Genomic DNA, 15072 nt, shown 5'->3' with positions numbered 1-15072 from the left:
TATCAGGATATGATGATATCCAAAATCAAAGACAATATCTAGTCTCATATCATGATATCAATATAATATCGATACATCGATCGCCCAGCTCTAGTTGTATTTGCATGAGTAGTATTATTAGTATCAGTATTTGCAATATTAACATTAGCATAGTATTAGCCTTTGCTGTGTGAACAAATGTGACATGATAAGAACTCCACTTTTTCAGGATGTCTTAGTGGTCTTTGGCTTAAGTAGTATTTATGTGGGAGTGCAACCATGTCTACATCCTGCAGCCCTAACCCTAAAACCACAGTAGCTGCTGCACTAACAGTTACAAAGCAAACGCATGGGAGTCAAGTAAAAAATTAAAAGGTCTCGATGTAATTACTAACTCATTCACTGTGTTCATAGTAGAAAATGCAACAATTTGCTCTGCATTAATTTGTTATATGTCATGATAGCGTTAGCAAAGCATGTTTACTTCACCCACTTCATCAACAATCCACCCCACTTCGACCTGATCAGTTGTCACTTGTGCACACAATCAAGACTGTCAAGGCCAACACCCTGTTAGTCCTCTCCCAGTGGAAAGAGACTTCTGATTTGAGGAAGTGGGCAGAACTCAAAAACCTTCTAAAACAGTAGTTTTTACAGTGGTTTTTACCTCATGACTGTTCATAGCAGAATATTAGCTTAAAAGATGAGTTCACAGTTTTTCAAGTCTGTCTGAAAGCAACAGTCAGGTGCCCAAATGAACAGTGAAAAAGGTTTTTGTTGCCATAATCATTCCTCCTGTTCATACTGGCCATTAGAAGATTGCTTTATAATGCATTTACAATGTTAATGATGGGGGCCAAAATCCAGTCCTCTTCTGTGCCAACATGTATTTAAAAGTTTATCTGAAGCTAATGTGAAGCTTTCAGCTGCCCAAATGAGTCAAATCGCGTAGTTACCTTTCAACGTTACAGTCTTTTTTTATGCCAGAGTCACTCTTTGTGTTTCTATACTTCCACCACGGCTCAACAGAGAAACACTGTCTGAGGAAACACAAAGAGGAAATTTGATGCTAAAAAGACTGTCAATGTGGCAGATATCCACTTGATATGACTAACTCAGACTGCTGAAGCCTCATATAAGCCTCAGATCAACTTTGAAATGTATTTTTGCACAAAATAATTGTGTGGACACATTGTGGATTTTGGCCCCCATCACTTACATTGAAAGCACATTTGAAGGGGATCTTTTAACAGTCAGTATGGACAGGAGGAATGATTACAGCGACAAAAACCTCTTCCACTATTCATATGGACACCTTACTGTTGTTTTAAGGCAGAATTGAAAAAGTGTGAACCTATTTTTTAAGCTACAGCGGGAGATTCAGATCAGACAAAGCATCCTTGGTCTCACTCTTTTCTTTTCCAACTGTCAGAGTTTTGGTTCAAACAGTTCTATCAGCCATTATAAGAGACAACACTGCAGTGTGCAGCGAGCTCCCAGTATGAACACTGGTCTGAGGTCAGTACATTAGAGACTGACACAGAACTGACAGAGAGTGGTCTGTTGTGTTAAGGCTAAGATGTTTCATACTACAGCACACAGTACATCATGCTCTAAAACTACTACTGTTCCTAATATTGGAGCTAACCGTGTTAACCTGTTACACTCATTCATGTAGCCTGATAATGGACAGAAAAGGAGAGAGCAAATAATGCACACAAAAAAAACACACACGCACACACACACCTACATTGTCTTTCTGTCAAAGTAAGGTTTATTTTCATCTTTAATCACACCAAATGGACAAACATTATTTGGCTAAGCACTGGGGATAAAAGACAAAATGTCCAAGACATATTTTCATTGTGATCCTCCAACAAGAGAGAAACAAAGAGAGAGTAGAGGGTTCCCAGTGTGTAGAGAGATTAATTTGGCTGCATTACACCTCGAAAGAGACACTAATAAAATCCAATTTTACTCACAAAGTACAAATGAAACATGTACAGTTCTACTGCTTTACGCTGGAGTACACACATTCATTCTTGGTGTTGCTCTTCTGTCTTCTTGATTTGTTTGCCACATTTACACTTAAAGCAGCATAATGGAGGTTGTCTGCGTCTTGGTAACCCTGGTAATAACATACATATATATCACAATGTGGTTCTGTCACAAGACAATTCATTGTTTGTGTTATTAAAAGTTAAGCTAAAGAAATAATATTCACCTCTGCAACTGTTGTGGAGGGAACTGAAAATCTTGCTTGAGACTCTGTTTGTGAAACAGATAAAGTTATTTTACTCCAAAGCCAGGTTTAGTGAATACAAACTGTCAATTAACAGTACCATTTACCTGTACACTGGCAGTTTCTTTTGCCCATCTTATGTGCCAAGATTGTCAGTAAAACACACAGGAAGACGGTGGTCGCCAAAGCTCCACTCAAGAAATATACCAAGTCAAAAGAGACCTCCTCATCTACAAATCAAGACATTAGGAGAAATTACACTTTTCTGCTTTTTTGAACTTTTGTCTACTGCCTTCATTTAAAATTTGTTTACTGTCACATAACTATCACTATTTATCAGATGTGATAACCTGTGCAAAATAAGCTACTTACACTCAAAGTCCAACGTGGTCCTGTTTCCAAACACTATCTGTCCACATGAGGCGACAGCGCAGTAGTAGGTCCCAGCATGAGAAAGATCCAGACTCTTCATTGGCAAGTTGTAGACACAGGTGTGTGTTTGTGTGTTGTTGTTCCTCTCACACTGATCATTCCTGCCTCCATGTGTGTAAATGACTCCTGGATGAGATTCTTGAGAGTTTTTGAACCAGTAAACACTGTGTTCTCCATCATCACAGGTCCCAGTGTGTACTGTACAGTTCAGAGTCACAGAGCCTCCTGGCTGGATGCTCTCAGATGCCGACTGATGGACTGAAGCTTGGATGTTCAAACCTGAACCCTTTACATTGACAATAGTTCCCTCTGCAAATTCTAACATAAATGAATAACCACTTGCGCAGTAATAAGTAGCTGAGTCTGAGAGGTGTAAATTGGAAATCTTTAAGTGATTTTTACCAACGTTAGTTTCCAACGTGAAGCGTGGATTGTCCTTGAATTCATCATGAAAAGTGCCATGTTTATCGAACTTATAGGTCATAGAGATGAGCTTTGGCTTCTGTCCCACTGTTTGCTTATACCAATAATACTTTGCAGCATCACTTTCATAGAAACATTGCAAAGTCAGGTTGTCACCAACAGTAGCTGACATAAAACCACCCGCTTGATGCACAGTTGTGGACTGCATCATATTAGTCGTCTGAGCTGAAGTAAAATTGGAGACAAAGTGAATACACAATTAATTTTATGTGACAGAAATGATATCATTGTCAGAAAAAATACAAGTAATTACATTAGGACTGAAACTTAATCAAACAACAAAGAGAATGAAAAACATTAAAACAAAACTGCTTTTATAAAAACACAACTCACCCATTTTTCCCAAGAACAAACATGTTAGGCAGAAAGCAAACGCTGGAGATGTCACCATGTTGAAATTGCTGTGTTGAATGAAAAGCACTTTGATACATTTTCCACTCCTCAGAGACAAGATTGTGTTTGATTGGCCAACCAGGCAATATTGATCAAATGTTCACTGCCACGTATAGTGTCAGTGTTTTTTTGTTCCTTAAGAAGAATCACATGGTGAGAAGTAACTGAAGCAAAGACACTCCTCACAGTGTTTTTACCTCTGCTCTTGGCAATGGATTGATCATGTCACTGTATTATCTGGGGTATATAACTATGCTAGTTTTATAGTTAACATTTAATAAAGAACATAAATATTCCTTATTCCTATGATTTTGAGCAGTTTATAATGAGACTTTTATGACTCTTCCCAAGATACAAACTTTTTTCTTTTTTTAAATCTGCTTCCTCTGGATGTTTTTTTTCTTTCTGGCTTCAAATTCTGGCAAAGACCAGCTTTCTTGTTCTTCAATGAACAAGCTTCATATTCTTGTTATTGTATTGTATAGGACCAGTTAACACTATGGCATTGAAAAATGTGTTCAAACTTACCCTTAATAGTATTAATATGGTTTATAAATACATTTTCTTGGTTTTATTAAAAACATTTTGAGATAATGTGAATACTGTTTATATTTCTGACACCACCTTAATACATTGGAGATGGTGAGAGACATTCAGTTTTCAGTTTTCAGCTGAAGGCATTCAAAAACTACATTTGAAATCTTAACTGTAGTGTCTTTTCCAGTCACAATGTGCTGCTTATTCATAACAAACCATAGAGCTCAGGGGCAGCAGTTTTCACTGGGATTCAGTTTTCATTTTTTCTTCCTTTGGTGGAAAACAGTAAAAACTGTCAGCTGGATTTATAGTAACTCTCATATCTTGCTTGATTATATTTTTTAAATGTCTACTGTTTTTTGATTGTCACAACACTTTGCATTCTGACATGTCAAAATGACTAATGCAATCAGTGTATCATATTCCTTGTTTTCGTTGTCGTCATAACTAGATTTATATTAAACTGTTTCAATATTAAATGTGATATCCACTGTCTTTGGATGTTTAAGTGGTCTTTATCTTAAGAAGCATCTATGTGAGAGTGCAAACACCTCTACATCCTGCTGAAAACCACAAAGGCAGAACAATGAACGATATACGAAGCAAAATGCATGAAGGTCAAGGTTAACAGGTCTCGGTGTAATGACTGCCTCATTCCTGTGTTCACAGCAGAAACAAAACTGAGCACAGGAATAGAATATTTTATAAAAGCATTTCTCTGCCTTGTTCTTTAACTTTGTTATTGCAGTAACATGCTCCACTTAGACCCGATCAATTAGCCATTTTCACAGAATTTCCTCCTGTGTTTTCTCGGTCAATGTGATGATTACAGAACAATTCAGACTTTTCTTGTTTGCTGCATTATTCATATTTATCTAGATAATAAGACTGGTGTCAGTTTATCTCTGTATGTTGAGTCCAACAATATTATAGGCCGTCTTAGTGCAAAGGCTGGAAGCAGGGGGAAACAGCAAGCCTGCATAAATAGTGCAAAGCCTTCCAACAATCCCTAAACTATCTTACTATCATATTAGCTAGCAGGCTAGTCACTCATATTACCAAGAGTCATCTGGGTCACATTCAAAGGCTGCATTTCAATCCACCTGTTTTCAATTTGCGCATTTAAAAAACCTGGAAATGCGGAACATTTTTTCAAAAAATCACAAAATATCACAAAAAAGTTTGTGCGCTTGGCTGAGGTGGAAGACTTGGTGTATCAGTAGAGGCTAAATGTGACCAAAGTGCAGTTCAAACAGACTAAGCAATTAAATCATTATGTACAGGAAAAATGTGACTTAAATCAGTGGAAGTTTGTGGTGCGCATGCTCTATGGTTATGGAAAACATCAGAGCAAATTTATAAACAGGTGTTGTTTGGATAAACTGACCACATATTGGGAATCTAAATGGTTACTTTATCACCTGAAAAAATATTAACAATTAATAAAATGGAATATCAACAGTCCTACACTGAAAATTACCACAGTTTTTAGCCTGTCGCATCAGATTTGCTGGGGAAATTATGCCATGTTGGGCATCCCGACCCATCCCAACAGGTGCTCGGCCCTCAGACTAGTGCATAGCTCTGGGTGGGCCTGAGTGGGCCAATCAGAAGGCTTCCTTTTTTGCTGGATCATCCAATGAATAGCAGTCAATGAGTACTGTTTCAAATCTGACTACGCAACCTATGAAAATAAAGCAGTTGTTGTCTCTTACTTCTTGTTAACCATATGATGATGTTGATAGGTCAGATTTTTTGAGTGGCACTGCATTTTGCAAATAACTAACCCTAACCTTTGAAAGCAGCCCCTCCTCTTTCACTGCGCTGCTGCACAGAGGACCAGAAGCCTACTGTCCATTAACTAGCTGTTTTTACTGTAGGTTAAGATGAAAACCATGGAGAAACAAAGCCTTGAGATGTCAGGAGCAGGAAGAAGAGAATTCAGCTCCAGCTCAGCCATCATTGTCAACCTAGATGCCTCCTCCTGCAACAGTTTCTCCTCAACAAGTTTCAAGTAGTAACAACACGTACGTGGCTGCTAAGTCAGCAGCTACAAGCTGTAATGTTACTGTTGAAAGACTCATTCAGCTGTCAGTCAGACAAAAACTGCCATCAGGGATGACATACAGACTGAACTCTTTGCCCCTGCTCTCCTTTGAAACAGAACCAACTGAAGCGTTGGACTATAATGAAATAATGTCAGTGTTCAGCACCAAGCCCCATCATCTCCTGCTGCAACCATCAAACTAAGCTAATTTACAATTTCAGACTATAGTAGTCTGTTGCCTGTTTCAATATTATTGCTTATGGGGAATAATTTTTGCTGGGTTTACTACTGGATGCTGATGTTGCCGTGTCTGCCATCTGTGTGTGTGTGTGTCTGTGTGTCATCACTCTCTTAAGGGGGCTTAGCGCCCTCAGTTATATTTTTTGCCCCCTCTGTTTAAGCTTTATGTATCTATAGAAAAATAGCTAAAACAGCAAAATTATTGGCCAAAAAACGTGACTTTTGCTTAGCTGTTGTTTCAGAACCATGGACAGCGCTGTTTTGTGTCAGGCATGCAACATGATAAAAAAGTTGCTGCATGGTTAAATCAGTTAATTTATTTTATGAAGAACAACAAAAAATTCAAAGTCACTTCATCCTGGCGCCATGCCAGGCCATGTTCAAGTGTCATTTTCAATGTCACTGTTCATGTTGGTGCACCTCTATCCATACATATGAGTAATGATGCTTTTGCATCTGTCAGCTGTGTGTGTGTGTGTGTGTGAATATGTGGCCACAGTATGATGCTGTTAATGTTTGTCTTGGTGCCTGTAACATTACCTCTGATGATGTATAAGGTATGAATAAACTGAGATGCATTCAGGCAAGTATAGTTGTAATGGTCTATTTTGGTTAATATATGCATTTCAGAAGTATGATTGGTCTTGGAAGGGCTAGGCCCACCCATTTTTCTCTGTGCCCACCCACTCTGTGTTTTCATTGGAATACCTAAGAAGTAACTAATCTGGTGGCACTGCTACCAGTTTTGAATCCAGATGTCTCTACGGTACAGTGGTTGCCTGATTGTGATCTGATCTGATGGGAATTAGTGGGGTCTTGGTAACCACACCATGAGCATCATATTACCACATCGGTAATGTTGTAATCTTCCTGCCATTTTAGCTTTCTGACATGACAGTGCAATATTTATTGATGATATTTATAGTCTATATACTGTACACACAGTTTCTCAATGTCAAAGTGTAACATGATTATATTAAATTATTTGCTCATTAATGATACGAAAACACAAACACAGTACTGCATTTAGCACAAAATAGTGTAACAGTTTATTTACATTATGTTCCACCATTTGTACAACATCCGTGAACCTCGCATCTTAAATATACTGGTTTCATTGTGAAAAATCATTTATGTATTATACAATCTAAAGATTATAAATGCACACGGTAGTTGCTTTGGAAGAAAACAAAGTAAGATTGTGGAGACATCCTGCTTGAAACCATACAAAGCAGAGTTTTCGTCATACATATGACTGACTCTTAGCAAAGCATACAGAGATCTCATCTTCTGACTGCAGACCACAAGGGAAGCTATAAAAAGATTGTTAAATCACTGGGTTTGTAGCAACATGTACAAAAAACATGTAAAGAATAACAGATATTTCCTAGATGTAATATTCTATGTTATGTGCAGTCAATTTAATAAAATATTATGTGGTCTGTTTACATTGTCCATGGTGAAGGTTCTTCTTGGTAAAAGTAAGTGGTGCATCATGTTTTCAGATACAAAGTGATAGTAGAAATATGGCCTTAAACCTCTGACAACACTTAAAAAACATCAGACAGGAAGTAGTTTACTGCAACCCAAGTCTTTATACTAATTGCAAGTATTTGAAATGATGTGGACAACTTTTCCTCTTTTAAGAAAATCTACATTACTTCTTAAAGCAGATGTTAACAAAATGACATCTTACAGAAAAACAGAGTATTGAAACCTGTCCAGTTCTACTGCCTCACACTGGAGTACACACATTGACTCGAGGTGTCGTCCCTCTGCCTTCTCGGTCGGTTGACCTTGTGATCCCGTAAAGCAGCATAATGGAGGTTGTCTGCATCTTGATAAGCCTGGTAGCAAAAATATTAGAAAATGACAAAACAGTACATGAAACAAATGAGAAGTCCAAAATCACCTTTTGCTGTGCTATAAAATAAGTCTGGGTGGTAATTCAACCGTAGTGTTAATTTTGTTAAATATTTTTTTAATCTAGTCTTAGTCCTGTGTCAAATGTCCTTGTTAGTTTTCAACATATTTATTCAACCTCACCCTGTTTTTTTAGTAAAAGATAACCGTAACTATTTTAGTGTAGTTTTAGGCAATGAAAGCTGTTGACGTTTTAGTCTTTTGTAGTCATCAGATTTTATTGAACATTTCAGTCAATCTAGTTGAGCCAAAAAATATCATTTTTGTCAAATTTATTTCACATAAGATTGTATCTTTTAATTTGACCCGCTGCAGTTTCACATCAGCATCCCCCGGCATACACACACACTTCAGCATATAACCGTCACTTGCGACACATACACACGCTCTCTCTCTCTCTCTCTCTCTCTCTCTCTCTCTCACACACACACATATTTGGATATTTCGATTGTAATTTAGAAAAAAAAGTCTATAATATTTTAATATTTTGTTTCCTTTTTTTGTCAACAAAAATGAAGAAAGATTTCGTAAAGTTTTTATTTTTAAACTACATTTTAGTCTTGTCTTTTTTCATTAACAATATTGCATGTTAATACTATTCAACAGTTCATTTAAATAGGTCATATTCACCTCTCCATTTGTTGGGGCGGAAGCTGAAATTCTTTCAGATTCTGTTGTGAAACAAAGAAAAAGCTTTTTATTTAAAGCCATAATCAGTGATAACAAGTTGCCAGATAAAAACCATCCCAGTTACCTCCACATTGGCAGCCGTTTTTCTTGTTCATCATGCACACTGAGAAAGCCAGTAAAATAACCAGGATGGTGGTGAACGCCAAAGCTCCACTCAAGAAATACACAAGAGAATCAAGAGAGCCCACCTCATCTGCAGAAACACACATCAGGACACAGAACTCTCTAGTGTTGTGTTTGTATTAATTTAGATTTCAATTGGGGAGTAATCATAACTACTTCTCATATGAAACAACCTCTGCTAAAGTGTTACTCACCCTTTGGTTTGGTCCCATTTCCAAACAGTATCTGTCCACATGAGGCGACAGCACAGTCGGTTACAGCATGAGAAAGATTCAGACTCATTGGCGAGTTGTAGACACAGGTGTCTGTTTGTGTGTAGTTCCTCTCACACTGATCATTCCTGCCTCCATGTATGTATATGAGTCCTGGTTGAGATTCTTGAGAGTTTTTGAACCAGTAAACACTGTGTTCTCCATCATCACAGGTCCCAGTGTGTACTGTACAGTTCAGAGTCACAGAGCCTCCTGGCTGGATGCTCTCAGATGCCGACTGATAGACCAGAGCTTGTATGTTCAAACCTGAACCCTTTATATTGACAGTAATTCCCTCCGCAAATTCAAACTTGTATGAATAGCAACTTATGCAGTAGTAAGTAGCCGAGTCTGAAATACGTAAATCAGAAATTGTCAAGTGATTCTTACCGTTTTTAGTTTCCAATGTGAAGCGAGGATCATTCTTGAACTCGTTATGAAAAGTGCCTTTTGTATCATGTTTATAGAAGGTAGAGATGAGCCGTGGTTTCTGTCCCAGAGTTTGCTTATACCAGTAAAACATCGCTGCTACATCACCTTCATAGAAACATTGCAAAGTCACGTTGTCACCAACATTAGCTGATAAAAATCCACTCTCTTGGTGTACAGATAAGGACGACTTAGGATTAGTTGCCAGAGCTGAAGAGAAAAGAGACAAAGGAGATTTGCAATTAGTGCAATGATAGAAGTTTAATTTAATAACAAGATTGCAAGAAAATGTAGAAATTATATCAACAAAAATGTATATACATTTTAAGGATACAAATGCAACAGCAACACTTACCTGTTCTCCCCAAGAACAGACAAGTCAGAAATAAAGCAAACTTCAGAGATGTCATTGTGTTCAAAATATCTTGTTGAATGTAGAGAACCTCTAAATGTTCTCTACTCTTAGAGTGAAGACAATGTTTGATTGGCTAACAAGAAGTGACACTGCATGTCCTATTTTGGAAACAATGAACACAGATTCAGCGCCGCCTCCATTGTCAATTGGTTGGTTCCCAGACAAGACACATGGAGAGAGGTACCAGAACCACAATATAACTCTTAAGCCTGATGTTTAAAAATCACAAAAAAGGAATAACTTGCTGAAAAAGTGCAGTTGAGTTATGCTCAAATAGAGTTCTCTAGTCCACAGATCGCTCACCTTTATTGGCCGGCATCAGCAGCAGTAAAAGTGTGAAGAGGTTTAAACAAGTATTTAGAGAGGACTTTGAGAGCCAAAAGCAATTACAAAGACAAAGAGGCAGGATGTATAATCACACATTTCCTCTCAGGTAACTGTAGATTTGAGTGTAGAAAACTGAAATGAAGTGGATTAAGAGACTTGGTTGTTGAAATATTTGAAGAAGTACTGAATTGCTCTTTTGGTGCTGTATGAATGTCTACTACACTGACCCCAGTAAACACATCTTAACACTGCTGAGCTAGACACAAGTGCAAACCTTGGACCCCAAATTACATTGTGTATTGTGTATGAAGATTTATTTTATGTACCCCAAAAGGATTGTTTGACAGTATAACAACTTTTGTCTGTGTAAAATGAAACATTAGGGAACTGAAAGTTTAATAGAGGTTGGGCATCTAAAACAATTTGGCCAAGGGTAGGGTCAGGATTTTGGTTAGGTTGAACTAAGACAGGCTGAAAGTAGCTCCACTCACTAGTTGTTTTTAGTATTTTAGTATTTGCGGAGCTCAGTATATTATCTTTCCATCCACTGTACTTCCTTCTTTTACTTTACATTGTATTATTTTCAACGTGAAATTACAACCTGACTCCAACACATCACCTGTTCCATGAGTAGAATCGTCTCTCACACTTTATTCAACAGTGTGTTTTTTGAAAATGATCACATATTTCAGTCAAAAGGTCAGTCTTCCCACCACAGAAGCGATAAAGGTGAATGCTGAGAGTTGGCTAGATTTAAAGATGCAACCTGCACTAATGTTTCTAGTTAGAAGAAGGTATTAAAAGAGCTTTGCCTACAATGGCCCCCAACCAGTAGTTGTGGCTTCTTTGCTGAGGTGTCTCATGTTAATGGGCTATTAAGTGACAATTTGCTGATTTTCAATATTCCATGTATCAGTCATAGGTATGGCATGTCTATAATATCCATAATTGTTGCCTGCGTTCTCTGCTGTGTGGACTGTGAGTCTTTGTTAGATGTTGTTGCCAATGGCAGCACATGAAGTGCCAGTGTGTGGGTCAACATGGGGCTTGAAACCTTGCTCAAAGAAAGAAAGAGTCATTGCTAACAGGAAGAAGAAGGCTGTGTGATGTTTAACCAAACCTTGTAAGAAAAGAACATTTTGTTTGCACTGGTTATTATGGCTACAAATAGCTTACACTGCTGCTAGCAGTACATTTTATATATGCTGATGTAAATTATTTCAGCTGCTTCCCCTAAACACATGTACAGTGGCCTTGGTTTGGTTGATACAACAGAACGTGTAACACCTGTGTGTTGGCACAGCTGTCTGACAAGCAGAAATATGTTTTTTTTTTTTAGTAGAAGGACATCTGATTGTATTTATTTATTGGGACAGTGTACAATTTTTAACTTAATTTTTAATTGACAAAAACAATCTGATAACCAAGAATATACAGTATATTAATGTTATAGAGCTGTTAGGTGTAGATGTCTATTATTTTATTAAATCATGTCTCAGCTTTTTGGTGCTGCTTTGCTGATACAATCTACTGAAATGGTCTGGGTATTACAGTTAGACTGTGTGGCTGCTTTGCATGAAAACACTGTAGACTTCCTGTTTGAAACCACAAAGACAAAGAGAGCAGAGGGTCCTGCAGACGTACATGACTGGAGTATATTGAGAGTAAATCTTTTGACTGCCGACCACACAGAGGCTAAAAAAAAGATTCTTATATCTCTGGGTTTGTGATGTACAATAAACACATTTACAGTTTGGGTAAGACTGTATATCTGTGTGCTTTGGGTGAACTCTCACTATCTGACAGACAAATAGGAAATTACATGTTGGTAGGTCTTGTTGCCATCTTGCCGTGAGAAGGCCCAACGTGTTGTTTCTGAGGCTGTAACCATGTGGGGAATGAGTCACTTCTGCATCAGACAAGCTTGATGTTTGCAGTACCTTTCTGATTGTGTCCCTCTGACCAGTAACATTTGTAGCACAGGATATGTGAGATGGCGAACTACCTTAGTGTGGCAGAGCTTTATCTGCTTTTGAATTAGCAAGTAATCACAAACATGGACCAAATAACGTTAAAGTTCACTGCCTGAAACGTTTTGCTTTCACTTCCTCACTCTCACTCACTATCCTGCACACTCTCTGTAGCTTTCTCTTTCTCTTATTCAGTTTTAAAAGACATCTTAAGGTTCAGAAATGACCAAATGTTTATTTGTATGTCAAATAAGGGGAAAGACAGATAGAGAAAAACCACATCTTAAATATACATTATAGATAGATTGATAGGCAGACTAAGAGAGTCATGTCTTCTATAGGTGCAGCCAGGTTATTGCTTCACCCTGGAGTAAACACACTCAGTCCCAGTGTTGTCCCTCTGTCTTCTTGACCTGCTGAACTTGTTCTCCCTTAAAGCAGCGTAATGGAGGTCATCTGCGTCTCTGTAACTCTGAAAATAAAGTATGAAACAATCACCACATTAGTATACATCCTGTGTCTCATTATGTCTTATTTTAGGATGATTGTACTAAATTGTGTCCATCCCCTGTACATGTTGTCATGCTGTAATATACAGTATATTGTCGTTGTAGTAGTACAACTCTAAGAACACTCACCTCTGGATCTGGAGTCGAGTCCCCTGGAGATCTTTCTTGAGACTCTTGAGTTGTGAAAAAAGAACAAAAGCTTTTAAAATGCACTAAGCTGGTGATGGGAAGACAAATTTAAAACTTTTTAAAACTTATGATATTATGACTGATATACTTCTCAAACATGATGGAAAATGAACCATTGCATTATGATAGATAGAAATCAATAAAGATCCAAATCTAAAACCACGTCTTACTGTAACACTGACACCATTTAACAGTACAGTATAAAGTTTCTAACTTATAGCCTCTTTAGTTAATATTCTTGTTGACTGGCTCAGTTTCCTATGAACTGATAAATAAAAACTTGAAGTTCTAGTTGATAAACCATGAAAATATGTTCCTACAGTATGTGGAAGTAATCACTGTGGTGGAATATGTTAACACTCTTGTCTTGATTTGATTAACTTGTTGTTCATATCAACTTCCAATAGCTGTGCCTCCAATATTAAGTACATGAATACAAACTATCAACAGTAATAAATAACAGTTGGCCTACCTGTACGTTGGCAGCAGTTTTTGTTCATTGTATATGCTGCATATGCCAGGAAAACAATCAGGATGGTGGAGAATGTCAAAGCTCCAAACAAGAAGTAGACCAAGACAAAGTCCACTTCATCTGCAGATTCAGATGATAGGAGACATTACAGAGTTGTAGGAATATTGAGTGGGTAGAAATCATAACCACATATGAAACCACAGCTAGAAAGTTACTTACTGCCAATGTCCATCTTAGTCCCGTTTCCAAACAGTATCTGTCCACATGAGGTGACAGCGCAGTAGTAGGTCCCAGTATGAGAAAGATTCACACTCTTCATTGGCAAGTTGTAGACACAGGTGTGTGTTTGTGTGTTGTTGTTCCTCTCACACTGATCATTCCTGCCTCCATGTGTGTAAATGATTCCTGGATGAGATTCTTGAGAGTTTTTGAACCAGTAAACACTGTGTTCTCCATCATCACAGGTCCCAGTGTGTACTGTACAGTTCAGAGTCACAGAGCCTCCTGGCTGGATGCTCTCAGATTCCGACTGATGGACCGAAGCTTGGATGTTTAAACCTGAACCCTTTACATTGAGAGTAGTGCCCTCCAAAAATTCTAACTTGTATGAATAGCCAGCTACGCAGTAGTAAGTAGCCGAGTCTGAAATTTGCACATCTGAGATCTTCAAGTGATTTTTACCAGGGCTAGCTTCCAGTTCTAAGCGTGGATAGTTCTTAAATTCACCTTGAAAATTGCCATTTTTGTCATGTTTATAGAATTTAGACATCAGCTTTGGTTTCTGTCCCAGAGTTTGTTTATACCAGTAGTAAAACATCACTGCAGCATCATCTTCATAGAAACATTCCAAAGTCACGTCTTCACCAACATTCACTGAATAAAAAGTCTTCTCTTGACGCACATACTTGGGTGATTTCAGATCATTCATCTGAGCTGAAGAGAAAAGAGATTCAGAAAGTGCACATTTAATTCCGTAATAAAAGTGTATCATAATGATTGCACGACATTTTTTTTAATTATATCAAAAACATTTAAAAATTAAACAACTTACCTAAAGTCCCAAAGAACAAACAAGTCAGATACAAAGCAATTGTCAGAGGTGTCATCGTGTTCAAAATGCTGCGCTGAAAGAATTGAATCTCAGGATGTTCTCTACTCTTCAGAGAGAAGACTCTGTTTGATTGGCTAGTGAGAAGGAACGCCTAATATCCACATGTGGAAACAGTGAAAACATTTTAAGTGCTGCCTTGAATGCAATGCATTAAGGAAGACCTGCAAGTTCAAACAGAGCTTTGGAGAGAAGTTTCACTCATCTAATTTCTACTCTTTCATTCCATACATGCTATCAGGTTCTGTAATGTCCAGTCGCTATGAATGTGGGGAGTGGCTCTTAGAAAACTCACTAATCTTACTTTGCTACT

The 15072-nt window shown here is 37.8% G+C and overlaps 2 protein-coding genes across 2 annotated transcripts; both read right to left on the bottom strand.

The window, feature by feature from the left end:
- Positions 1–1841: 1841 nt before the first annotated feature.
- On the bottom strand, positions 1842–3607 carry LOC122973279. Its single transcript, XM_044340686.1, has 3 exons — positions 2594–3607; positions 2204–2451; positions 1842–2107 (listed from the first exon to the last, which is right to left on the bottom strand). The coding sequence occupies exons 1-2, from the start codon at positions 3285–3287 to the stop codon at positions 2312–2314; spliced, it is 834 nt and encodes a 277-aa protein (XP_044196621.1). The 5' UTR covers positions 3288–3607; the 3' UTR covers positions 1842–2107; positions 2204–2311.
- A 3799-nt stretch (positions 3608–7406) lies between these two features.
- Positions 7407–10284, bottom strand: LOC122973266. Its single transcript, XM_044340669.1, has 5 exons — positions 10125–10284; positions 9284–9979; positions 9031–9159; positions 8907–8947; positions 7407–8200 (listed from the first exon to the last, which is right to left on the bottom strand). Exons 1-5 carry the CDS (start codon positions 10177–10179, stop codon positions 8081–8083), a joined length of 1041 nt encoding a protein of 346 aa, XP_044196604.1. The 5' UTR covers positions 10180–10284; the 3' UTR covers positions 7407–8080.
- Between the last annotated feature and the right edge of the window lie 4788 nt (positions 10285–15072).

Source organism: Thunnus albacares, chromosome 22, assembly GCF_914725855.1.
Source record: "Thunnus albacares chromosome 22, fThuAlb1.1, whole genome shotgun sequence".
NCBI classification, from domain to species: Eukaryota; Metazoa; Chordata; class Actinopteri; order Scombriformes; family Scombridae; genus Thunnus; species Thunnus albacares.
The sequence above is the reverse complement of the archived record's forward strand: the minus strand, read 5'-3'. Positions and strand labels throughout refer to the sequence as shown.

Excerpts from the sequence above, each read along its gene's own strand:
- LOC122973279 (XM_044340686.1), bottom strand. The coding sequence starts at position 3,287 with ATGATGCAGTCCACAACTGTGCATCAAGCGGGTGGTTTTATGTCAGCT. Across the intron at positions 2,452-2,593 it reads GACCACGTTGGACTTTGAGT|ATGAGGAGGTCTCTTTTGAC; the intron begins GTAAGTAGCTTA and ends CTTGATTTGTAG.
- LOC122973266 (XM_044340669.1), bottom strand. The coding sequence starts at position 10,179 with ATGACATCTCTGAAGTTTGCTTTATTTCTGACTTGTCTGTTCTTGGGG. Across the intron at positions 9,160-9,283 it reads AAATGGGACCAAACCAAAGG|ATGAGGTGGGCTCTCTTGAT; the intron begins GTGAGTAACACT and ends GTGTTTCTGCAG. Across the intron at positions 8,201-8,906 it reads CCGCCCCAACAAATGGAGAG|GCTTATCAAGATGCAGACAA; the intron begins GTGAATATGACC and ends TTTTGCTACCAG.